At 39.5% G+C, this 26,929-nt stretch overlaps 1 protein-coding gene across 3 annotated transcripts in view; it reads right to left on the bottom strand.

Moving 5' to 3' along the window:
- PANK3 (pantothenate kinase 3) overlaps positions 1 to 23,004 on the bottom strand; it is a 32,700-nt gene extending 9,696 nt beyond the window's left edge. The window contains exons 1-7 of one of the 3 annotated variants that reach the window (XM_063642632.1): positions 22,644 to 23,004; positions 22,176 to 22,338; positions 10,176 to 10,528; positions 7,565 to 7,818; positions 5,418 to 5,594; positions 2,901 to 3,024; positions 543 to 668 (exon numbers count right to left, since the gene is read on the bottom strand). In XM_063642632.1, the coding sequence (XP_063498702.1) occupies positions 543 to 668; positions 2,901 to 3,024; positions 5,418 to 5,594; positions 7,565 to 7,818; positions 10,176 to 10,511 (1,017 nt within the window). In that variant the 5' untranslated portion in view covers positions 10,512 to 10,528; positions 22,176 to 22,338; positions 22,644 to 23,004. Of the gene's footprint in view, positions 1 to 542; positions 669 to 2,900; positions 3,025 to 5,417; positions 5,595 to 7,564; positions 7,819 to 10,175; positions 10,529 to 21,095; positions 21,214 to 22,175; positions 22,339 to 22,643 lie in introns of all 3 variants that reach the window. The other 2 variants (XM_055285300.2, XM_055285298.2) reach the window with 2 other exon arrangements.
- Between the last annotated feature and the right edge of the window lie 3,925 nt (positions 23,005 to 26,929).

Below are 26,929 nucleotides of genomic sequence, written 5' to 3'. Positions count from 1 at the left end.
ATAATTTGAATCTCTGTTACTAATATGTAATGATACAGCCATTTGACTTTGATCACAAAATGATGCAAGTTAAGTTAATCCAAAACATTATGTGGACTGATAATGGCTCAGATCAGAATTTAACTGCATGTAGTAAATGAATACAAAAAAATTTGGGGGTGCCTAACAGGTTATTGTAATTCTCTTCCCCACAACTGAAACTGAAGTGAAGGAACCAATATTCTGCTACTTAAGGCTCGGCACAGTGGCTCAGACCTATAAAGGATTGCTTGAGACCAGGGGTTCCAGACTAGCCTGGGCAACAAAGAGTGATCCTGTCTCCACAAAAAATATTAATAAAAATAAATTAGCTGGGCATAGTGGTGCATACCTGTGGTCCCAGCTACTTGGGAGGCTGAGGTGGGAGGATTGCTGAGCCCAGGAGGAAGAGGCTGCAGTAAGCCATCATTGTGCCACTGAACTCATGCCTGAGTGACAGAGCAAGACCCTGTCTCTTAAAAAACATGCTATTAAAATTCACAAAAAACATTTTCCTACCATACCTCATGTTCTAGAAACAATGCTTTTAGTTGACCTTTTGACCAGTAATCCAGTGCATATGCCAAAAGTTTCATCGAGAGGGTATTGACACGTAAAAAATTTCCAACAAAGACAACTCTGTTTATTTTCTAAAAGAAAAGAACAAAGAAAAAACTTGTAAAAATAACAGATTTTACAATATAAAAGGTTTCAAAATATTTATTTAAAAATGTAAACAACAACTACCCTTTATTAGTATAATACCTACTACATTCCTGGCATACAGCTGTATAATCCTGAGTATTTAAAAATTAGTTCTGCACACATCATCCAAAATCCACAAAACGTGTAACACCAAGAGAGAACCCTAAATTATGGACTTTGGGTGATGATGATGTGTGCACAGGATTATGGACTGTAACACATGATCACTCTACTATGGGATGCTGAGGATGGAAGAGGGCTGTGTGTGTATGGAAGGTAGTATATGGGAACTCACTGAGTTTTCCACTTAATTTTACATGAACCTAAAACTGATCTAAAAAATAAAGTCTACTTTTAAAAAAAGGATCCAGAAAGACCCTAGCAGATGATTTCAGGTGAGATTTGTTTTTGAAAATGGCCAATAAATAGCCCCCTTACAAAGTCATTTGGAGATACATTATTGATGTGATTTAAAAAAACAAAACAAAACATGGTAGTACTATAAAATGCATTTAGTTGATACGTAGCAAACTTGGCCCACACATTGCAATGCATGTTGAACAATGACATGCAACTGTGGATTCTATAGAATTGGAGAGTAATACTGACTGGGGTACTGGCATGTGCATTCCCCTAGGATTCTAGCATTCTTTCTTCGTCCCCTGCCTGATTCATCAAATCATTCTCTCTCTGCAAAGATTCCACACTAATTTGGTTTCTTAGATATCTCTATGATTAGGAAACCTTAGACAGGGGAACTGGTGTTTGAATCACCAGAAAACTTATTTCGACTCTCACGATATATTGACTTTTGAGTAGAAATCTTTGTATATAAGTTGGGATACTGTAAACCATGGCCTAAATTATTGTTAACTCAATTGGTCAGTGGAAATTTAGACATAGAGGGCTAAGAATAAAGGTCTCAAATTGTTGTCAGCTCCCAACATGGCCTACTAGTAACTCCATCAACCAACTAACACTTAAGTTTCTAAGTTATTAAAAAACTGATGAGATCAAGTTCTGGATTTAAACACAGAATAATTCAGAGGATCTGCATATTTGTTCTCTCTGCTGGAAGCTTTCTCCCCAAAATGTCTACATGCACAGTTTCCCCCTCACCTCCTTCAAATCTCTGCCTAAGAATCACATTTTCAATAAAGCTTTCCTTTAACCACTCAATTACTTGGCAATTTGTCCTCTACCACTCTCTGCCCTATTCCCAATCCTCTTTATCCTGTTTGATCGTCTCTTTTTAAAAAATAGCATTTATCACCTAATACACACTACACAATTTACTTAATATGTCACTAGAATGAATGCAAGCTTCACAAAGCCAGATCTTTGTTTTCTTCATTAATATATTCCAAATACCCAGAACAATGTCTGGCATCTGGTAATCAGTAAATATTTACTCAATGAATAAATGAATGAATGAACAAATGAAGGGTTCCTTCGAAAAGCATACTTCCCAATCCATTTAAAGTATTTGATATTTATAAAAATTAAATGGGCAAATATATCTATTATTATATAAGGAAGCTAGAATTAAAATATATATATTCTCTTCCAAACAAAGAGTCCCAACTATATGGTCAATCTAACAGTATACACTTTTCACACTTTTCTTGGAACAATAAACACCACTCAAATATCATGAAGAACAGGTCTCAATGCCTTCATAGCCCTGTACAATGCTGCTTGATCCATATGCAACAAGGCAGCACTGTAAAGAAGCCGAGGGCAGTAAGAAAACTTCCAAGAATTTCACTAATCAAATGCAACATTAAGCACTGGTGGTATAGTGGTGAGCATAGCTGCCTTCCAAATGCAACATTAAGACTAAAAAAAATGCTTTCACAAAGTACCTCAAAATGTCTTATGCTTAGAACTTTCTTTTACATCCTCAAGGGATTTAGGTTGTGTTTTTCTGAAAAAAAATTTCTGATTCAATTTCTCCTATTTCAATTTGAATTATCTGCTACTTTCTTTAAAAGTAATATAGCAACTGGGTACGTAACATATACACCTAATGAGTCTTGGCATTTAATGGGCTACATCTCAATCCCAGAGGCCTCCTTAGGGAAAGTGAAGAAGCCCTGCTAGGTGTACATGGGACTCCAATTCACATTTTTGATAATTCAAGTTTTGTGTTTTTTTTTTTTTTTTTTTTTTTTTACCTCATTAACAGCACACATTCGTGCGACAGAACCAATGTTATTGGTGATAGTAACTAAAGTAGCTCTTGCCAGATCTTCTTTACTAACAGATTCTCGCTTCTCCTTATAAATCATATTCCCAAAACTGCAGAAAAATGAAAAATAAAGTCAAATCTGCTGATAACAAGCAACATTTTATGTATTAACAGATATATCTACAAACTGGATCTTTTTATAAAATTAGGACCAAAAAGTAGAAACACATAGGGATAAGATCAAAACAAACGGACTAAAAAAATCTATGCAAGAGTAAAGTAATACCTTTCAAAGAAGTGAGGTTAAAATGACATCTCAAAAAAAGCATAGTTAGTTATTATAAGAAAGCAAAGATTACTAAAATATCTTCATTTAAACCTGATTCAAAACAAATTAACAAAGCCAAAATTACAAAATGTTTCCAAAAGTATCTCAGCTTTAACTTCAAATTCTTTTTCATTCAGTCATAAGAAACATTTAGGACATACCAAGCTTTGTGCTGGAGACACAGATAGTCCCTCAAACAGTGATTTAGTCTAGTGCAGCACTGTCCAACAGAAATAAAATACGAGTAATATATAATTTCATATATGTTCTATTAGCCACATTAAAAAGGTAAAAATAAACATGTGAAATTAATTTTAATTGTACATTTCATTTAAGCCAATATATCCAAATATCGTCAATTCAACATGTGGCACTCATATGCCAAGTGCCTGATGTGGCTAGAGGCTACCGTAATGGACAATGCAGGCCTAGATTCAAAAGACAGCAAGAGAAGCGCTAACAGTAACAGGAAAAAAAACAAACAAAGGCTAACCCCAAACAAAGGCTAACCATGGAAATACAAAGAAAAAAATATCTTTTATTATAGTGGTAAGAGAAAAAAGTTAAGAAGGTATGAGGCAGGGCTTTTCAGAGCAAAAGGACCAGAAAAAGCCAGAAAAAAAAGAGAAGGAAAATCTTAGGCAGAGGCAACTAAAGGTTAAAGGCACAAGAAATGAGAAATGAAAACATCTATGAAATCACAAGATGTTTGGTCAGAGTGAAGTGTCCATCTGAGGGAGAGGCAGGAGATATTATTGAAGAGTGAGACAAACTCCACTATCAAAGGGCACTGGATTCCCTGACAAAGAACTTGGGGTGCACAAGCAACAATGGTTAGGAAGCATAATGGGAGACAAGACTGATAGACAACAGAACAGTAAATTTAAAATATTTAGGAATGAATTTAAAAAGCCATGTATGGACATATTTGGAGAGGCCTTTTTAAATGTGTGAAAGGCACAAAAGTAGCCTTAAACAAACAGACAAGCTAAGTTCTTCAACAGCAAGACTTACTATAAAGATATCATTTGTCCCTAAGTTAATATGTAAACTTACTGAGATTCCAAAAAAACGTTTTGTCATAGAGAAAATGCTTGCCAAGTTCATACAGAAAATCAAGCAAAGGGGTGAAACTAGCCCTTCTACAGATTAAAACATACTTTTTATGCCTCTATAAAGCTGAAAGTATAATGCTGGTACATCAACAGAATGAAAAGCCAGCATATGTAAAAAAGCCATCTCAAATCAGTGAAATAAAGATGGATTATTAGACATTAGGGCCTTCTGAAAAAGAAAAACAAACAAACAAAAAAACCCCTGAAAAATGAAAGCATGATCTGTAACTCACAAAATACCCTAAGATAAACTATAAGTAAATCAAAGATTTAAGTATAAAAATACCACTATTAACATATCAGAAGAAAACAAGGGTTTATTCCTTTATATATTTGGAATGTAGAAGACTTACTTACTATGAATCAATATCCAGAAGCCATAAAAGAAAAGACTGATAAATTCAACTGTATAACAATCCAACAGAAAAGTAGAACATGAACAATAACTCACAGAAAATAAAATATGCAAGGCTCTTAACCCCAGTGTTGGTAGGAGAAATGTAAATTAAAATTACATTAAGATACCACTTCTCCATCTGATTAGCAAAAATGCAAAAGTTAGCACTCTACTGGTGAAACAGGCACTTTCATTTACTGCTGCTGAGAGTGAAAAACAGTACCGCTCTTTTGCATAATTAACAATATCTCAAAAATGCATTTGCAATCCAACTTTTGGGAATTTATCCTACACCTGTATAAAATAAGGACAACATGTAAAGATTTCTATATGGATACTTTAGAGTATATATAGTATGCCATATAATGGTACATTACCTTTTGTATATGGGGAGAAAAGTAAAAATATGTATTTGTATTGGCATAGAGAAACACTGGAAGGACACTCAAAAATTAAAAAAAAAAAAGTTTATTACAAGGTGCAGTCAGGGTAAACTTCGTAATGTATACTTAATTTTTAAATGACATCAATGTTCAAAACTTGAAACCTAAAATGGGTAAGAGAAAGCACCCTTACAACTTTCTGTTACATTGCTTTCCAAAAACATAAGCAACTTGAATTACTTAAGTTCTGTAACTTAAATAACACAAATGTTAAACTTACCTAGATGCTACAGCCCAACCTGGCAAACCAAATCTTTCATAATCTCCTCCATAAATATCACGGACCAGCTTGTCAGCTTGTGTGCTATCACCTTTGGATGCCATTTCAAGAGCCTCTTCAAAACTTTCACAGCCAGTCAATAAACTGCATAAACCCAGAAAGGTACCCCCTCCAAGGCTAAAGAAAATAAAGAAACTTGCTAAGTTGCATTTATACATAGTATTCTTTCTCTAACGTAAAAGGGTGGATCATTCATGTATTCAATAAACACACAGAAAAGAACCTATGACTAATGCTAAGTGCTGAAATAACATAATGAAGGCAACAAAAATTGTTTAGTAAAACCAAACTTGTTAGATCAAAGAATAAACCAAAGAAAAAAATCACTTGGTGGAAACATGAGGAAAGGAAAGACCTATTAAATATCTCCCAAAGTCTTCACCTAATACCTTACACTCTGTAGTTACCAAAAATAAATGGTTGGGTGTGCATTAAAAAGGAATAAATGTTAAAAAGCAGTACCATATTAATTACAAAGAGAAAATCTGTAATTTTTCTTTTGAGACAAGGTTTCACTCTGTCCCTCAGGCTGGAGTGCAGTGACCATGATCATAGCTTACTGCATCCTTGAACTCCTGGGCTCAAGCAATCTTCCTGTTCCAGCCTCCACAGCAGCTAGACTAGAGATGCACACTACCACATTGGACTAACATATATGTATATATTTTTGTAGAGATGGGGGTCTCACTATGTTTCCCAGGCTGGTCTTGAACTCCTGGTCTCAAGCAGCCCTCCACTTTGGCCTCCCAAAGTGTGAGAATTACAGGCATTAACTACCACGCCCAGCTTTGTAATTTTAAATGGTTTCCAAGAAATGATTTTGGGAAAGGCTTATTTACTTGGCCTGACATGGATGAAATCAATTCAATGTGATAGATTAACATTTAACATGACCTACACATAAATACAATGAGTAAATTTATGTCCGGCTGGCCAACATGTCAATTACAGAAATTTATTTGCTTCTATTATTCTTCTGGATATGCTCACAGAATGAAATCATATCTAATTCCTAAACTCTAAACCTTTGCTCCCTAGTCTCATCTAAATTTCTAGCAAGTTCTACCCCTGAATCACTGTTGGATTTAGTTAACAGACTGAACTTCTTTTAGAGTTAAGTGAAGAAGGTAATAGTAGTGTGTAATTCTTTGGCATAGAGAATTACAACAGAGGTGAACTTTTAACCACCATAAAAATAAAGTACTAATTAAATTTAAGTATAATTTAAACAGAATTACTACTTTAAAATTAAAATGAGTTTTTTTCACAAATCAATCTAAAGTATTCCAAAATCTTTCTTCCTTAAACCAGAATCTTCACCTCTCTGTAAAAGTTGATAAAATACATAAAAGAATCATGAGTTTTCAATCTTATTTCTCATTCATATTTCAGGTATTACAGAAAAGTATGTGGGCTATTTGGAACATTAATGTTATCACAAAAAGAAATCACATTAATTCATCCTGTAAGAATAAATTACAATGTTCCCCAATACTGCAGTTTAAATGGTAATCTATTCAGCATGTGGCAAGTTAGAGGTTTACTTATATTAACATCTATTAAAAAGTGAAAAAATAGGTAAAGAAGAAAAATGCTTTGGAAAAAAAGAACAAAACATAAACATAATAAAGTTTTAAAATCAATAGAACACTGTTGCTTCCAAGTAAACGCTCCGGTTAAATTCTAGAAAAAAATGTTACTAGACTCATTCTAGATAAAAATTCACTTTTACCATTATGGAAATTTTGATCCCAACTGATGCTAACAAACATTTAATAATTTCAGTTTGAGTCTTGACATACACATCTTATAAAAATACATTATCTGTTGGCTGGGAGCGGTGGCTCATGCCTGTAATCCCAGCACTTTGGGAGGCCAAGACAGGCAGACTGCTTGAGCTCAGAAGTTCGAGACCAGCCTGGGCAACATGGCACCCTTTCACTTAAAAAAAAAAAAAAAAAAAAATTTTTTTGCTATTGTGCAAATACATGCTCTTTTACTGGTGAAAATGGCATTATTATACTGATTTCATAACTCCTATGTATAAAACAATGTGAATGCAGCAATACAACCAAAAAGGTCACTACCTTGTCCCAGTCACTCGTTTATAGTTGTCTTTGGAATGGACTGCTAAAATACTGACTCCTGAGCCAATGTTCACTACAAGCAGTGGATAGGGATCATCCAGGTTAAAAGGCATCTTTTGGCATCGCTCAGGTTCTGAGGCATTAGCAAAATAATAGCACTCGGCTTGTCCATTGAAACTGACAGAGTCTATATACAGCAAGCCTTTTACAAGGCAGTCAAGTTCATCCAGTTTGTGCAGGTGGAGGTTTCCAATCTGTTAAACCAAACAAACAAAAAAACAAAAAAGGATGACATTCAAAAACACTTGACTCAATTATATGATTTTCCTGTATTACTTTACAAAAATTAAAAATAATCTATGACCCCCACATTTTCATTTTGTTTCATGTCAAAATCTCTTTAGGGATTTCATCTAGTCCACTGGTCCTCGGTGAGGGTGGTATCACCTCACTGCTAGTTTCCTAAATGATGGGGAGGAAGGAAGGACCAAAGTGACATTTAGTGGGCAGGGACTTGTGATGCCAGACATCTTTAACGGGTGGGACATTTCTGCAAACCAAAGAATTATCCCATCTATGCATTATCTTTGAATGTTCTGCCAGTCATTTTTATAGTGGCAGTAGGAAAATTATTTATAATTATCTGAGGCTAGAGAAGAACAAAGTTATTTTACCTGTCTGTGTATATAAATACAAAAGTATTCGTCCCATGGATTCACTCACTCATTCATCCATTTTTGAGATGGAGTCTAGCTCTGTCACTCAGGCTGGAGTACAGTGGCAGAATCTCGGCTCACTGCAACCTCCACCTCGCGGGTTCAAGCGATTCTCCACCTCAGCCTCTCGAGTAGCTGGGATTACAGGTGCCCGCCACCACACCTGGCTAATTTTTGTATTTTTGGTAGAGATGAGGTTTCACCATTATTGGCCAGGCTGGTCTCCAGCTCCTAACCTCAAGTGATCTGCCCACCTTGGCTTCCCAAAATGCTGGGATTACAGGCGTGAGCCACTGTGCCCAACCCACGTAGTTTTAAACATATACTAAATTTGCTAGGAATCAAACCACCATATAAAGCAAGGGAATATTGTACTTCTTACTGTTTAGAATTTTACCAAGTGTTTGTTTAGCATGTTGGAGGGTCATGTCACCAACAGCAATGCCATTTATGGTATCTGATTTTCCAATAGAACATACTATATCAACCTGGCATGTGTAGCTTTGGTATTCATGATCAATCTATGCATAGGTGCAAGCATATAACTACTTCATGATGTCCTCTGGAATGATCATACTATTAATCTACCCACAGATAGATTAATTTCTGATTAATCACTGATACCTTAATCTTCTGTCTTTATATTAGAGTACTAGTTTGAAATGATTAAATTCATCATTTCAGGTTAGTAAAAAGTATATTATAAGGTATTTTTTATAAAACATTGCAGCTTAGATATCACTTCCTCTGGGAACCTCTTCAACTCTCTAGTTGTTGTTACTCCTCTGTGTTCCCAAGGCACCTCTTTTCATACAGTACTACAGATCTTTGCCTCAAATTATAAAGGGTCTCGCTTCTATGAGCCATTTAAGTTATTTATATTCCTTTTGAGACAGGGTCTCATTGTCAGCCAGGCTGGAGTGCAATGGCTCAATCACAGCTCACTGCAGCCTCAATCTCAAGAGCTCAAGCAATCCTCCCATTTCAGCCTCTTGAGTGGCTGGGACTACAAGCACAGGCCACTATGCTGAGCTAATTTTTTTTATTTTTTGTAGAGACGGGGTCCCACTATGTTGCCCAGCTTGGTCTCAAACTCCTAGCCTCAAGTGATCCTCCCACGTCAGCCTTTATATTCCATTAACAGTGTTTTCTTACGATTTTCAGAAATTAAATTATTCACATTTACATTTTCAAGAAAAACAAATGTAGTGGTCCTAAATAGAGCCACTCTTTATTCTAATAGAAAAGACTAGAAGCTTGGCAAACCACTCTTTGAACTCTCATTCTAATGGAAAAGATTAGAAGATGGCAAACTGCTAACAGCACATAACTCAAACCAATACTCATAGTTCTCCTGCCATATCCATTCAAACCACTCCATTTGACACAGGAACACGGCAGGATTAACAGTGTAAAAACAGAAGAAAAAGGGTAACAGGTTTTCATTCAGGTGTCTATTATACTAACCAAAAGACACTGGTTTCCAAACTTAAGGTTTGGGAAGGAGATGGCCCTGGAAGATTAATATTATTTGAATAAGTAATATTCCAAAAACCATGTAAATATAGGACAACAGTGAAAATAATTCAAGCTTCATTTATATCTGGCTTTGTACACTGCCAAATTCATTAAAGTCCCCAAATTCCCTTTTTATTGTAGCTTTGTAGTACAGCCCTAAACAAGTTTTACCAAATATTATGTGCAACAACATGACCAAATCTGGGCAATTTTTAGTCATCTCATAAACGTGTTTAAAACACCCCAAGTGAAAGGCAACCATGGATACATATTTCCCACTGCATGTGCAGGGAGAATTAAGGAACATGCTAGATGGAAACTTACTCTCATATTTAAAAACAGGTATCAATTTTCAGTTTTGAGTAAAAGATACCTACTGTGCGAAAATCTTTTTCAAACTTATAAGCACCACCTCCTGTAGCACATAGCACCGTTTGCAATGTTGAGAAGTTTTTATCTCTTCCCATTTGGATAAAAGTCGGCAGGTCCTGGGTTGGAAACCTGATAAAGTGCAAGTTCCCTCTTCGGCCAAAAAGTGTTAAATCTTTCAGTTCAAGGTGTACATCCCGAATGCCGGTGGATCCATATGCCACGTTAGAAGTCAAATATTTCCGAATACTTTTTAAACTCTCAACTTCTTCTTGTTCTTCCTCTGCTGTGATATCAATAGGTTCAAAGTACGAGAGCTTTACTAGAGTTCCCCCAATGTCCATGCCAAACCATGGGAAAGCTATGGGAGGGAAACAAACAAACAAACAAACAAACAAAATATATATATATATATATATATATCCATTTTAGAAACACAAATTAGAAACTAGTTAGCCACAAACTTCATTTACTCTGAATCATGCATTCAGGCAATAATACATATTGGGTAAGACACATATTTCATGTGAAACTCACCTTTTTCCCTTCAAAGTTTTATTAATATATTTTCTAAAAACGTATAGGGTGCTTAGAGTTGACCCAGTATCTTTTAATTCCTGGCCTGGTAGGCAACTCCTTTTCATTTACTAAATACTTACCATGTGCTCCAGGGATGAGAAAAAATTCAGATCATTTTTTTTTCAATAAATAGGTCATCACTAAGGGCATGGAAATCTTTGTTTCTATAAACATTTTAATACAATAAAACTGGCCTATAATCACTTCAAGTAACCCAGGAGAAAAGCACCTCCTTAAAAAGCAATTCCTGCCGGGTATGGTGCTCACACCTGAAATCCCAATACTTTGGGAGGCTGAGGTAGGGGGGATTGCTTGAGGACAAGAGTTTGAAACCAGCCTTGGCAATATAACAAGATCCTGTCTCTGCAAAAAATTTAAAAATTAGCTGGGTGTGGCAGCATGCACCTGTAGTCCCAGTTACGGGAGGCTGAGGCAGGAGGATCACTTGAGTCCAGGAGGCTGGGGCTGCGGTGAGCCATGTTTGCACCACTACACTGCAGATTAGGTAACAGAGTGAGATCCTGTCATAAAAAACAAACCCAAAAAGCAATTCCCTTCAGTAAATAATCATTATCTCCTCTACACCAGCAAATAGGAATGCATATGAATAAGATAAAATACCTGCCCTGAAGGAGCGCTCAACATAGCAGGGGAATATAAATAAAACACATTAAGAATGAGATATGCAAAATAAAATGTTATACAAGTATAGATTAATAGGAGGAATGATAAACCCTATGCCTGTGTTTAGTATTTAGAAAATACTAAAATAACAAAAAACCCCATCCAAAGGCAAAGAGGCATACATCAATACAGTTAAGGAACTAGAAAAAGGGGGAAGTCTGAGGAAATAGATAGAGGACCTTGCACATTTAGCTAAAGAGCTTAGACTTGAACTTCTTAGACAATGGGAACACTACTGACGTCCTAAGAAGAGAGTGGCAGTCTACCTTCCAATTAGAAAGCAAACAAACTTTCTACTTTGACAGTGTACAGGATGATATGAGCTGCTTAAGATGTGCCTGTAAAGTAAGGCCAGCAATAGAGGCCATCTTAAGTAACACCCTCTTGAAAAAAATGGTATAGACCATTTACAAACATTTAAAAACAGATTCCTGACCTCTTACCTCAGAGGCACTGGACAATAATCTTTAAGAGTGAGATATGGGATGCTATTAAAAATTATATACTGTATATATTCGGATATATATACAGTATATAATTCTGTATATATAGTCAGATCTAAATGGCATTTGAAAATCACTGGCTTTGGTCACCTGATTCCTTCAGGCTATAACATTCAGTTTTACAACGTGATTTCCTTATATTTATTGGCCACAATACTTATACTGACACAAAGGAGCATTTTCCAATTGTTCCCAAGGAAGTCAGTGTTATAATATTACAAATTACAAAATTCAAATTTTTAGAATTAGTTTAAAGCCCAACTGATTCAGTTCTCCATAGAATTATAGCTAACATTTACTGAGTGCTCACTACCTGTCAGATACAGGCTCATTTAATCCTCAGTACCCCCACTATAAGATTGCTCTATTAAGTGTACCACTTAGACAAGGAGGCAAAGCAATTACAAACTTGCCTGAGGTCAAACTGTTAAGTGACAGTGCCAAGATTCCATGCTAAAAATATATATTTCTATTCTCTGGGATCTTAACTATTATGACAGAGACTCAAAAAGAGTTTAGTACTCAAGATACGTGGATTAAAATGTCTGGCAACAAAATATATTTAACAGTTTTTATGTAAAAGTTGTCAATAAAAATTATTTCTAAAATTCTACTTTCTTACTCATTTTACTTGATATGTGTTACATATTACAAAACCAGGAACATATAATTCAATGAGAAAGAAGTCTATACATTTCTCCATTTTATAATTTACACATTTACTAAAATTAGTGTATAATTTTGAATATGAGGAAGGAGTAATCCTCATTATCTTCTTTTGGAGAAACAGCTCGTTCGTCTTTATATTTGAAACTCAAATTAGAGATCTGGAGCTACATTACAGATAATCTTAAGAAACAGTATTCTGTATTCTGGAAAGTACTTCCAGTATAGGAAAAAAAGTTTCTTAAGAAAGTAAAATGACATTAGACCATAATTTGGGAAGCCAGGGGCAGCTTAGAACCCAAACGCAATACTTTTATCATGTCACCTATAAACAGGTATAAATAACTAAGCAACATAAGCAGAAGAAAGTGACTAAATTTTCTCAGTTTTGTCGAGTGCCTAGCAACATAGGCCATCTTTTTTTTTTTTGAGATGGAGTCTTGCTCTGTTGCCCAGACTGGAGTGCAGTGGCATGATCTCTGCTAACTGCAGCCTCCACCTCCCAGGTTCATGCAATTCTCCTGCCTCAGCCTCCCAAGTAGCTGGGACTACAGGTGTGCGCTGCCACGACCAACCAATTTTTTTATTTTTAGTAGAGACGGGGTTTCACCATGTTGACTAGGATGGTTTTGATCTCCTGACCTTGTTTTTTTTTGTGTGTGTGTGTGTGTGTGCGCGCGCAACAAGGCTGTTTATTTCACCTGGGTTCAGGCGGGCTGAGTCCAAAGAAAGCAAAGGGTGGTGGATTATCATTAGTTCTTACAAGTTTGGGGATAGGCGGTGGAGTTAGGAGCAATGTTTTGAGGGCAGGGGGTGGATCTCACAAATTACATTCTCAAGGGTGGGGAGAATTACAAAGAACCTTCTTAAGGGAGAGGGAGATTACAAAGTACATTGATCAGTTAGGGTGGGGCAGAAACAAATCACAATGGTGGTATGTCATCAGTTAAGGCTATTTTCACTTGTGGATCTTCAGTTGCTTCAGGCCATCTGGATGTATATGTGCAGGTCACAGGGGATATGACGGCTTAGCTTGGGCTCAGAGGCCTGACATTCCTGTCTTCTTATATTAGTAAGAAAATCAAAACAAAATAGTGGTGAAATGTTGGAGCGGCAAAACATTTTGGGGGTGGTATGGAGAGATAATGGGCGATGTTTCTCAGGGCTGCTTCGAGCGGGATTAGGGGTGGCATGGGAACCTAGTGTGGGAGAGATTCAACTGAATAAATATTTTGTGGTAAGCGGTGATATTGTGGGGTTGTTAGAAGGAGCATTTGTCGTATAGAATGATTGGTGATGGCCTGGATACAGTTTTGGATGGGAGGCTGAGCTTGGTGAGGTATGTTTTTAAAAGACCATTAGTCCATTCTACCTTTCCTGAAGATGGAGGACGGTAAGGGGTATGAAGGTTCCACTGAATACCAAGAGCCTGAGAAACTGCTTGGGTGATTTGACTAATAAAGGCCGGTCTGTTATTGGACTGTATAGAGGTGGAAAGGTCAAACCGAGGAATTACGTCTGACGAAAAGGAAGAAATGACTGTGGTGGCCTTCTCAGACCCTGTGGGGAAGGCCTCTACCCATCCAGTGAAAGTGTCTACCCAGACCAAGAGGTATTTTAGTTTCCTGACTTGAGGCATGTGAGTAATGTCAATTTGCTGGTCCTGGGCAGGGGCAAATACCCGAGCTTGATGTGTAGGGAAGGGAGGGGGCCTGAACAATCCCTGAGGAGTAGTAGAATAGCAGATGGAACACTGAGAAGTGATTTCCTTAAGGACAGATTTCCACGATGGAAAGGAAATGAGAGGTTCTAAGAGGCGGGCTAGCGACTTATAATAACCTACATGGAAGAGGTTATGAAATGACGATAGAATAGAATGGGCCTGTGAGGCTGGAATGGGTTGATCTCCTGATCTTGTGATCTGTCCACCTTGGTCTCCCAAAGTACTGGGATTACAGGCGTGAGCCACCGTGCCCGGCCAACAAAGGCCATCTTAAGTAACACACGCTTGAAACGAATGGTAGCAGCGATACTAACAGAGGGTGAATTCACACAGGTGTTTGCTTGGACAAACACACTTAAAGAAAACAATAGGAGCAGGTCTCTTTATCCCATAAACCAGAGATTCCTTCAGAAATGTCCCAATCTGGTCAGGCACGGGGGCTCACACCTGTAATCACAGCACTTTGGGAGGCCAAGGCAGGTGGATCACTCGAGGTCAGGAGTTTGAGACCAGCCTGGCCAACATGGTGAAACCCTGTCTCTACTAAAAATACGAAAATTGGCTCAGCTGGTGGCGCACGCCTGTAATTCCAGCTACTTGGGTGGCTGCGGCGGGAGAATCGCTTGAACTCGGGAGGCAGATGTTGCAGTGAGCCAAGATTCTGCCACTGCACTCTAGCCTGGGTAACACAGCGAGACTCTGTCTCAAAAGAAAAAATGTCCCAATCTGTTTAAACAACATGTTATTAGAATACTTTTCAATGGGCATTAGATAAAACAAAGGCATCCTTCTGATATTAAATAGCCAAAATGAATTCTCCTATTTGACTGATGGTTGACTCTAAAAGATTTTGTGGGGCAGGGGTGGAAATCACTATTGCCACATCAAGTACATTCTAGGATAAAAAATTTCTACAAGGTGAGATTAAGCTAAAAACCTTTATTTTCCAAAATTCAAAATATACTTTTAGAAAATATCTGCAGGTTTTCTTTCTGTGCTTTGTGTCAAACATAGGTGTCAGAACAGACCTGCAAATATAAAAATGTTACTCATGGAGCAAGCTACAAAGCTAATACATTACTAAGTTTAAAGTTCATGCCATTCTTATTTTCAGCCAAAAGTGTCTGCTCCCAGGTTTATAAACATCTGGATACTGTCATTCTTGAAAGCAAAAATCCCAATTAACACTTACACAAAGAACTTTGAATTATTATACAAAACCATGAATGAAGTTTCAAAGGAACTTTAATGTCCAGGAAAAGAGTTCAAGTTCATAGACTAAACATTAGAGAAATAAATTATCTACTTTTCTAAATCTATGAATGCGTACCAAAGATTCTGACTCCAAAGGTATATCAACAATTAATTCCAAAATACATACTCTGGCTACTCAGTAACGCATGCAGTGAAGCATTAAAGACAAACACATAAAAGGTGACAAAATATACATAAAGGTTGAATATCCTTAATCCAAAAATCTGAAATCCAAAATCTTAAATCTTTTGAGCACTGACATGAGGCTTCCAAGAAAATGCTCAAAAGAGCATTTCAAATTTCAGATTAGGGATGCTCAACCTTTAAGTATAATGCAAACATGTATAATGCAAATATTCTAAAACCCAAACGTAACTGAAATCTGAAACACTAAACACTTCTGGTCTCAGGCATTTCAGATGAGGGATAATAAATCTGTATTACACACACACACACACACACACACACACACACACACACGAGCTGGCAGTAGAAAGGCTCATTTATATGTAGTGGTCCACCCTTCCATTCACTGACTGAAATCCTCTTTTTAATGAAAATGTGCATGTTTACTGAAACTTTCACAAAGAAAGAAAATGGCTATCTAGGTATAATAAATCATTAAATGATGAAAAAAAAATCCTTCCAGTGCTTCTTTAAACGGGTTTTTAGGCTTTTTTTTTTTTTTTTTGGCATGAAAACAACCAAAAGAAAACTTCACTGAACATTATGATACACTGAAAAGAAAAAAACTTTAAACAAAAAGTAAAACGTCCTAAACAAAGCTATATTTTATCTTATTACATATGTTAAATCTCTCATGTGTGGTTTTCTATATTTTTTTTTTTGAGACGGAGTCTTGCTCTGTCGCCCAGGCTGGAGTGCAGTGGCGTTATCTGGCTCACTGCAACCTCTGCCTCCCGGGTTCATGCCACTCTCCTGCCTCAGCCTCCCGAGCAGCTGGGACTACAGGCGCCTGCCACCACACCCAGCTAATTTTTTGTATTTTTACTGCAGATGGGGTTTCACCATGTTAGCCAGGATGGTCTGGATCTCCTGACCTCGTGATCCGCCCGCCTGCCTCGGCCTCCCAAAGTGCCGGGATTACAGGCGTGAACCACCGTGCCCGGCCCTCATGTGTTTTTAAAACTATATTAAATACTTCAGAATACTATAAAATGTGTACATAAGGCATAAAGAATAACTACGAACTCATGAAACAAATTATTAAATTTCAAACTTGTGACCCACTTATTAGTGTATTAGACGAGAGAAACACAATGTTTTATAAATACTGTAAATTAAATTGGAAAAACGATACTATTATCTTCAGTTACTGCCCAAACAGGTAGGTTTTTTAAAAAGTCAACAATACAAAAAGCCCAGGACTCATTTCACATCTAGTCTACTAGAAATGTGTTCGTTCCTTGAGTGCTGTTTTTAAAGAAAGGTAAACTAGAGAAGCTATCCTGCAGATGATGACTTCATAGGAACCATAATATGCAAACCAGAAAATTGCAGGCTCCTTCTATTATTTCTAGCATATATCAGTTATGACAATTTTCTCCTTAAAATCAACAAAGCAGCGACTGAAAGAGAACTCAGCCCTGCTATAACTTCAATTAAGAAAAAAGAAAAGTTGGTGGCTGGCAATGGCCACCTTTTACACTGAAATTCTTTCAATTCAATTGACTTCAGAAATTAATTTCTTTATGCCAGAAAAATAATCACTATTAAAAAGCACGAGATGCAGAATCTCAGCAAGGCAAAAAAAAAAAAAAAAAAAAAAAAGCACAAAGGCAGCACAAACAGAAGAGACATAAATTCTCAATTATGATACACTCCTATCATTTAGTAAGTGGTCTAATTACCAACATATATTTTCCAGTATATCTACAAAATACTTATGATTAATATATGTCACCAAAATAAGGGGAGGACATGAAGCTCAAACTTTACTTATTTGCAATGAGAATATGAGTAAATATACAGGTATTAAGTACAACCACAGGTCTACCTAACAGTTCCATGAGGTAAGAAAAACACCAGTTTCCTGGCCGGGCGGGGTAGCTCACATCTGTAATCCTAGCACTATGGGAGGCCGAGGTGGGTGGATCACCTGAGGTCGGGAGTTCGAGACCAGCCTGGCCAACATGGTGAAACCTCATCTCTACTAAAAATACAAAAACTAGCCAGGCTTGGTGGCATGTGCCTGTAATCCCAGCTACTTGGGAGGCTGAGGCAAGAGAATCGCTTAAACCCAGGAGGCGGAGGTTGCAGTGAGCTGAGATCACACCACTGCACTCCAGCCTGGGTGACAAAAGCAAGACTCCATCTCAAAAAAAAGAGAAAACTACCAGTTTCCTAGGAAATCAAGCAAGTATCTACATATTTATAGCTTTGTTGCTTCTGGCCAAGAGACCCTTGAAAAGTAGGTCACCAGTGCATAAGCAGCCTACTTACGGCATATAACCTAAACATGTATTTTTTTTTTTTTTCCAGAATAAAACATTCCTTGCTAAGGTGAAAAAAAAGAACCAAAATACACATTTAAAAAGCAAAACAAAACACACATTACACAAATATAAGCACTTTGATGATGGTCAATATACAGTCCCAGACTGTGAGAACTATTAGAATCTCTCATGACCTGTTCATTATGCCTTTAACAAAATAATAGCTCTTATTCTATGTCTCAAGTGGTCTTATGAGAGTTGACATTAGTTCCCCATATATAGCAAAAATATCTCTACTACAAGAACGAAGTGCTATGTCTTACCAGACGCATTATATATGCAAAAGGAGAAATCTTCTTGTCCAATCACCTTTTAAAATACTAAACAGCAGAAGCTACCTAGCCACAAGAGCAGACTGTTAATTTCTAACAAGGTGTGATAAACTTGGTATCCTACTAAGTGTTTGCTAAGGAAGCAGAGAACAACACTAAAATAACTATTTAATTGCTACTGGTACGATGCAGATTTATCCTGGCCAGGAACATGGCTCATGCCTGTAATCCCAGCAGGAGGGTCACTTGAGCTCAGGAGTTCAAGACCAGTCTGGCAAGGGCAACACGGCAAAACCCCATCTCTGCCAAAAACACAAAAAAATTAGCTGGGCATGGTGGCGAGCACCTGTAGTTCTAGCTACTGGGGAGGCTGAGGGGGAAGAACTGCTTGAGCCTGGCATGCCAAGGTTATAGTGAGCTGAGATTGTGCCACTGCACTCTAGCCTGGATGACAGAGTGAGACCGCGTCTCAAAAGAAAAAAAAAAAAAGAAATAGGGGAGGGTGGAGATACTAAACTAAATCAGTACTTACTTGTTCTTTAGGCATAAAGGGAAACCAACATGAAAAATGCTCAAAACATAGGGTATTTTAAAAGAACAAAATTATAAAGTGAGCGTGTATGCTGGTATATTCTAGATAACGCTTCAACTTCCTGGATAAGACATTTCACTATTCTCAATAATTATTCCAAACAAAAATGGTTTTTGTTCTGAAATAGACTAAGAAAACAATCATCTTCATATCTTCAGTAGTGATTCCTTAGGACAGCTTCAGGTAACTGTTTTTTTCTTTAGTAAATTAGTTATTTCTAAGGGGAGCTATATTAGAAACCACTACCCCAACTATCTACTGGGAGTGATGACTCTTATATTACAACTGAGTTTACAACAGGCCAAATTACACAGACACAAACTACAAATATATGCTATACCATTTTCTCTGGTCTTAACAAAAATTTCAAGTACCTTACTACTTGGGTTAATAAAGCACAAACTCAAAACCTACATCACACCACACTTAAATATATGTATCACATTTTACTATCACCTTGTTAATCCTGTTATATGCTACAAGGGTAACCCAAACACAATCTTAAAAATCTGACCCTAAGAAATCATGGCAGGCAGGGAATAGAGTACCACAGGATTGACTTTCTCCTTCCTTCCCCTGGCGTTGAATTAACACAATTTCAAATGCTAATCTTCCAGTTACACAATTTAGAAGATGAAACTAATTCCTTTTTAAATTTTCTGGTTAATATACGCATTCGGGTTTATAACCTGTTAAGATAATGGTAATGTATTTAGAAGCAATTATTTTCTAACACTTAGGTGAATAATGTAAGAACACATGTGAAGCCAAGGTCACTTGTTTAGCCAATATAATATACAGCTTCTTCTAGTGTGCAGTTAAATGATGCAATGCATATAAAGAAAATGCCATAGAGATACTACGTGATCAATAAATGTTATAATTATGCCAAAGAAACCCCATACAGGTATTCAAAAACAAAACAAATATATCTTTTGTTAACCTGAGTGATTTAAAGTTAAAATAATATTATTATTATTATTTTTAGAGACGGAGTCTCGCTCTGTTGCCCAGGCTGGAAGTGCAGTGGCGTGATCTCGGCTCACTGCAACCTCCACCTCCTGGGTTCCAGCAATTCTCCTGCCTCAAGCCTCCCGAACAGCTGGGACTACAGGCGCGTGCCACCATGCCCGGCTAATTTTTCTATTTTTAGTAGAGATGGGGTTTCACCATGTGGGTCAGGCTGGTCTCGAACTCCTGACCTCGTGATCCGCCCCACTCAGCCTCCCAAAGTGCTGGGATTACAGGTGTAAGCCACCGTGTCCAGCCTTATTTTTTATTATCCGGGACAGGTTCATGGTTGAAATACCTTCTTTCCTACACACAAAACGTGATGTTCCTTACTTTTACTACAAACAATAGACAGTAAAATTACCTTTTACATATAAAAATGTTAGGCTTCTACATCATAGTAACTGACCAGATTTTCAGCATAATTCAATATTAAGATTAATGGTCTCACAACTTACCACAATGTTCTAATAATCAACTTATTTGGGGAAAAACAGGGGGTATTCTCTTATTTCTCAACCTAACGTGTATTTTTAAGACTTTAGCTGGGACTACAGGCGTGTGCCACCATGCCCGGCTAATCTTTTTATTTATTTATTTATTTATTTTTATTTTATTTTATTTTTTTTTTTGAGACGGAGTCTCGCTCTTTCACCCAGGCTGGAGTGCAGTGGCGCGATCTCGGCTCACTGCAGGCTCCGCCCCCTGGGGTTCACGCCATTCTCCTTCCTCAGCCTCCCGCGTAGCTGGGACTACAGGCGCCTGCCACCTCGCCCGGCTAATTTTTTGTATTTTTAGTAGAGACGGGGTTTCACCGTGTTAGCCAGGATGGTCTCGATCTCCTGACCTCGTGATCCGCCCGCCTCGGCCTCCCAAAGTGCTGGGATTACGGGCGTGAGCCACCGCGCCCGGCCTAATCTTTTTATTTATTTATTTGTAGAGATGAGGTCTCGCTATGGTGCCCAGGTTGGTCTCACACTCCTGGCCTCCAGCGATTCTCCCGCCTCGGCCTCTCAAAGTGCTGGGATTTCAGGTGTGACCCACCGTGTCTGGCCCTATTTTATAAAGTTGTCATAATAATCTTTATAATCTTTACTAAAACACCTTTGAAGGAGGTGGTACTCATACCTGATTATTAGTTTGTTCAAATCCAAGTACTCAAATCACTATCATGACAAAAGAAAATAATCACCACCACAAGAGTCAGAATTTGAGTTGGTCATACACTGTTCACCAAATGGAAATTCTAAGAGAAGCAGAGAAAAACGTATGCGTGAGGGAAAATGTCCAAGTGTTCTAATTACTGCACCTGTTCAAGATGCATTAGTTTAATTCAGCAAATGTAAATTTGAAGTCTCTCTGTATTACTTTTCATTTAAGCCTTCGCGTCACTATTTTATAGACTTCTTGAACAACTATGACAGGATCTATTCAGTTATCATAAATAATTTTTTAAAAATTTTAATTAACAGATGAAACTACCAGATAAAGTACTTAGACAATGCTCTACGGGTGCAAGAGAAAGAACACTGTGTTATGACTCAGTCCACTTAGAGTTATGAACCTCATAGCACATGGTTGGTATATGCTTGGAAAAGTTACTCTGGGGCTAATTTCAATTTCCTCACCTGTAAAGTTAAGACCAAATTACCTTACAGTTAAATAGGAATTTGTGGTTTTCACAGGGATTTGGCTTGTTGCCTCTCAGGCGAGTTTTACAGGAACCTTGATAGGCGGGCAGGGAAAGTGTCAGCGCCCTGTTTTATAGTTGTAGATTTCTTAACAGTTAAGAGATCACATGAAACACTGTAAAATGGGCAAAAGTATCAATATGACCCTAAGATGAGCATGAATCCCCACATTCCTAGTCCTTCTGGGAGGCTATACTTAAAAAGAGTGACAATCACAATGGCTGAATGATTAAGTCAATTACTGGAATAAAAGGTTTTTAAAAGACTAAACATAAAAGGAAGCAAATGAAAGTCGACCTTTCTAAAAGCACAGTAAGAATTTTTTTTAAGTACATGCATAGAAAAGTCTCTACGGGTATTCACCATAATATTAATGGTGGTTCGCTCCGGGTGCGGGGAATACGGGTGACTTTATCTTTCTTGTTTATCTGCGTTTTCTAAACAAACATGAACTAGTTGATATTCTAAACAAAAACAAGCCAAAGCAATTACACGCTGGCAGATTGCATGCACGTACGTTTGAAAGCTCCAACTGTAACAACAGTGATAACTCCCGGGAACCCACCGGCATTTCAAGGACACAAGCAGGAAGCCCGGAAATCCGTAAAAACAGGTGCTAAAAGCCGCCAGCGCAACCTGACAGCCGCGACCGCCTCTTTTCAACCTGAAGTCAGGGGGAACTGGGAGAGGAGACTAGTCTAGTTTGACAAAAATCAGAATCAGAAATTCCCTCTGGCACCTCCCAGATCTCGAAGAGAAAGTGGGAGGAAAGGCTAGGGGGCGGCAGGCATTCACCATGCATTAATAGGGGGATGGGGAGGACGGAAGCCTCGAACTCGTGGCTGAAAAGGTCCCTCCGCCCCCCATCCCGGACTAGGCGCCAGCGAGGAGCAACGGGCTTGGAAACAGACCGCCCAGCCAAGAGGCTTTCAGAAGGGGCCCAAGGGTGCCCTCCCAACCTGGCGGGCCCCAGCCCCCATCTTACAGGGTTTCTTGGCATCTTTGATCTTCATGGCGTCGGCCTGAGGGGCGAGGGACGGCCTCCGATCCCGAGCACTGAGAGCAGAGGCGGCGACTCCGGAGGTGGCTGGGCCGCGCGGCGAGGCCCGGCCGGTTCCTCCCCTCAGGCCGGGCGGGGCCGGTCTAGGGCGGGGCGGCGGCGCCTGAGGAGATGCCCGGCCCAGGGGGCGGCCCCCCACCCCCGCGAGGGGCGGCCGGGACCGAGCAAGCTGGGGAAGGCCTCCGGCGTCGCCGCTCCGGGGCCCCCCCGCAGCCGCTCCAAACAAAAGGCCCCGGTCCCGGGAGCCGCCGCCACCGCCGCCGCCGCCGCACTGAGAAATAGCCCGCCCAGGCCGAACGCCCACGTGACGCGAGCCCCCCTCGCTCCGCTTCCGCCCGACTGCTGGGGATTGTAGTTCTCCGGGTCGTGAGGCCCCGCTCTCTGGCTGTAGTTGTGCAGGTGGACTACAAAGCCCGGGATGCATCGCGGCCCCTCCTCCGAGGCCCCTCAGCTTCCGCAGATCGCCTCAGAGTGGTCCCAGCGAGAAGAGGGCCGGGTTTTAGTCACGCCAGCGAGGAGGCGACCAATGGTGACTGAGATGGGCGTGCTGGGGAAGTCGGGCTCAGACCTCCGCAGGTTGCGGAGAAAAGGGGGAATGAACTCTTTGCGAGTACTGTCATGGCTGTTCGACCATTCTCAGATTTCTCCTTGAGACAGGAAAGCTGGTCGTCAGGCCATGGAAAGTGCTAGAATCAGGGCTCTAGAGCTGTGCTTTAGATAGACCCTTGAGTACATTAGCGGATTAAAGTCATTCAGAAAGGAATCCTTTTGCTTAATAGAGACACCTTGAATGTTAGAGTCGGAATGATGACAATGGCAGGAATAGAGGTGACATCTATTGAACGCTTTATGTCCGTGGGACTCTGCTAAGCACTTTGTGTGATTTACTTCAATTCAGGGGCCTTGTGAACCACGTGCAATTATTCATTTTATTGTCACTCATTTTGAAGATGGGGCACGGTCTGAAGAGTTAAATTACTTGCTGAGCGTTCTTTTTGCCACTGATCCATATTCCCCTGGGGCCCTCCAGCCCAGCTCTCTCCTTCTAAAGGGAAAACTGACTCCCAGAGAAGAAAATTTAGATGCTCCAGTTCTCACAGTAAAGCCAGGACACCCTTTCCCCTTGCCTCCTAGAGTCTTAGTCCTCCAGCTGGAATGGGAGAAGATGGCACTGGGTATCTTTTCTTGGCCTTCACTTTTGTTGCCCAGTTAGGTGGCCAGGAATTCTGTAGTTTTTACAATAGATGGATAGAGGGTTGGCAGTAGAGGATTGGGCATTCCAGCCAAAGAAGCCCGCTTGCCAAAGAGACTTACTGCCCCTTCTTGCAGATGATAAGCCAAGGGATGTGAAGAAGGACAGGAGAGGACACAAACTACCATTTATTGAGTACATACTAAGGGCTGACACTTTGCAAAGTACCTTACTTTTAAGTTTTAAATTTAATCCTCCCAACTACTTTTTGAAATACAATGATTAAAAACTAAAAAAACTTGCTGGACGCAGTGGTGTGTGTCTGCAGTCCCAGCTACTTGGGAGATTGAGGTGGGAGGCCCAGGAATTTGAGGCTGTATATGATAGAGTTTGTGAACAGCAGCTGTGTCAGAGGCATTTACCAGTGCAACTCCATCTTGAATAGGGATTGGATGAAATAAGGCGGAGATCTACTGGGCCGCATTCCCAGGAGTTTAAGGCGTTCTTAGTTGCAGGATGAGATAGGAGGTTGGCACAAGATGCAGGTCACAAAGACCTTGCTGATAAAACAGCATGCAGTAAAGAAGCTGGCCAAATCCCATCAAAATCAAGATAGCAATGAAAGGGACCTCTGGTCGTCCTCACTTCTCATTATGTGCTAATTATAATGCATTAGCATGCTAAAAGACACTCCCACCAGCGCCATGACAGTTTACAAATGCCATGGCAACATCAGGAAGTTACCCTATATGGTCTAAAAAGGAGAGGAACCCTCAGTTCTGGGAATTGTCCACTCCTTTCCTGGAAAACTCATGAATAATCCACCCCTTGTTTAGCATATCATCAAGAAGTAACAATAAGTATAAGCAGCTGAGCAGCCCATGCTGCTGCTCTGCCTATGGAGTAGCCATTCTTTTATTCCTTTACTTTCTTAATAAACTTGCTTTCATTTTACGTTCTGGACTCTCCCCAAATACTTTCTTGCAAGAGATCCAAGACCCTTCTCTTGGGATCTGGATCGGGATCCCTTTCTGGTAACAACTGTACTCCAGGCTAGGTGACATAGTGAGACCCATCTCCAAAATAAAATAAAAATGTTAAAAGTTAAAGAAGAATTCACACAAATTCAAATATTGGTCCTATCACTTGTTAACAAACATGGGAAGATTACTTCATCTCTCTAATTCTTTAAAATTTTTTTTTTTTAAGATGCGGTCTCACTCTGTTTCCCAGGTTGGAGTGCAGTGGCATGAGCAAAGCTCATGGTAACCTCAAAGAGCAATCTGTAGTTGGGGTGGTGGCTACACTGTAGTCTCAGCCTCCTGAGTAGCTGGGACTGTAGGCATGTGTTACCATGTCCAACTAAGTTTTTTATTTTCTGTAGAGATGGGGTCTCACTTTGCTGCCCAGGTTGGTCTTGACCTGCTGGCTGGCTTCAAGCAATCCTCTGCCTCAGCCTCCCAAGGTATTGGGATTACAGGCGTGAGCCACTGTACCTGGCTGTCTCTCTGATTCTTGTTGGAAATAATAATGCCTACATTTCATGGGTTTGAAATGGGGATTAAGTGAAAAATGCGAATAAGGTAACATCACAGTCTGAATGTTTGTATTCGAACATGGTCTGAATTCGGTATTGAGAGGTGGGGCTTTTAAGAGGTGATTCGATCGTGAGGACTCTCCCCTCATGAGTGTATTAATTCATTCATGGATTGATGGTTTAAGGAGTTAATGGATTAATGGGTTATCACTGGACTAGTGGCTTTATTAAAAGAGGCTGAGGCCAGGTGCAGTGGCTCACACCTGTAATCCTAGCACCATAAGGGTCAAAGACAGGCGGATCACATGAGCCCAGGAGTTTGAGAGCAGCCTGGGCAACGTGGTGAGACCAGACACGATGGCTCATGCCTGTAATCCCATCACTTTGGGAACCCAGAAGTTTCAGACCAGCCCCAGCAACCTAGCGTACCCAGTTTCAAGTGTTCTGTTAAAAGCAACAGAAAAGGCCGGGCGAGGTGGCGCACACCTGTAATCCCAGCACTTTGGGAGGCCGAGGCGGGGGATCACGAGTTCAGGAGATTGAGACCATCCTGACTAACACAGTGAAACCTCATCTCTACTAAAAATACAAAAAAAATTAGCCGGGCGTGGTGGCGGGCACCTGTAGTCCCAGCTACTCGGGAGGCTGAGGCAGGAGAATGGCGTGAACCTGGTAGGCGGAGCTTGCAGTGAGCTGAGATCGCGCCATTGCACTCCAACCTGGGCAATAGAGCAAGACTCTGTCTCAAAAAAAAAAAAGCAACAGAAAATGGACTATGATGTATGTAACATATTGTCTTGCATGTATGTAGTGATCAGTAAGTAATGATTGTGTTTATTATTTGGATTGTCATTTTTTTTTTTTTTTTGAGATGGAGTCTCACTCTGTACCCCAGGCTGGAGTGCAGTGGTGTGATCCTGGCTCACTGCAACCTCTGCCTCCTGGGTTCAAGTGATTCTCCTGCCTCAGCCTCCCAAGTAGCTGGGATTACCAGCGCGTGCCACCATGCCTGGCTAATTTTTGTATTTTTAGCAGAGATGGGGTTTTGCCATGTTGGCCAGGCTGGTCTTGAACTCCTGACCTCAAGTGATCCATCTGCCTTGGCCTTGCATTGTTATTCTTATTGTAAAGGAAGAAAGCTTATGTATTTAGACATTTTGCCTAAGGTCATTATTTGGGATCAGACCATAAGTCTAATTAAGTAAAAGATAAGGAACCACATGGCGCCAATCAGACCAGATTTTGATTCTAGATTTTATGTTTGATTTACTATTTTGAGTCCAGATTTTATGTTTGTTGTTTAGAAAATTTTTTTTTTTAGGGACGAGGTCTCACTCTGTCACCTAAGCTGAAGTGTAGTGGCGAGATCTCACACTGTCACCCAAGCTGAAGTGTAGTGGCATGATCATTGCTCACTGCAGTCTCCAACTCCTGGGCTCAAGGGATCCTCCTGCCTCAGCCTCCTGAGTAGCTGGGACCATA

This window comes from Symphalangus syndactylus, chromosome 7 (genome assembly GCF_028878055.3).
Source record: "Symphalangus syndactylus isolate Jambi chromosome 7, NHGRI_mSymSyn1-v2.1_pri, whole genome shotgun sequence".
Classification (NCBI taxonomy): domain Eukaryota; kingdom Metazoa; phylum Chordata; class Mammalia; order Primates; family Hylobatidae; genus Symphalangus; species Symphalangus syndactylus.
The sequence above is the reverse complement of the archived record's forward strand: the minus strand, read 5'-3'. Positions and strand labels throughout refer to the sequence as shown.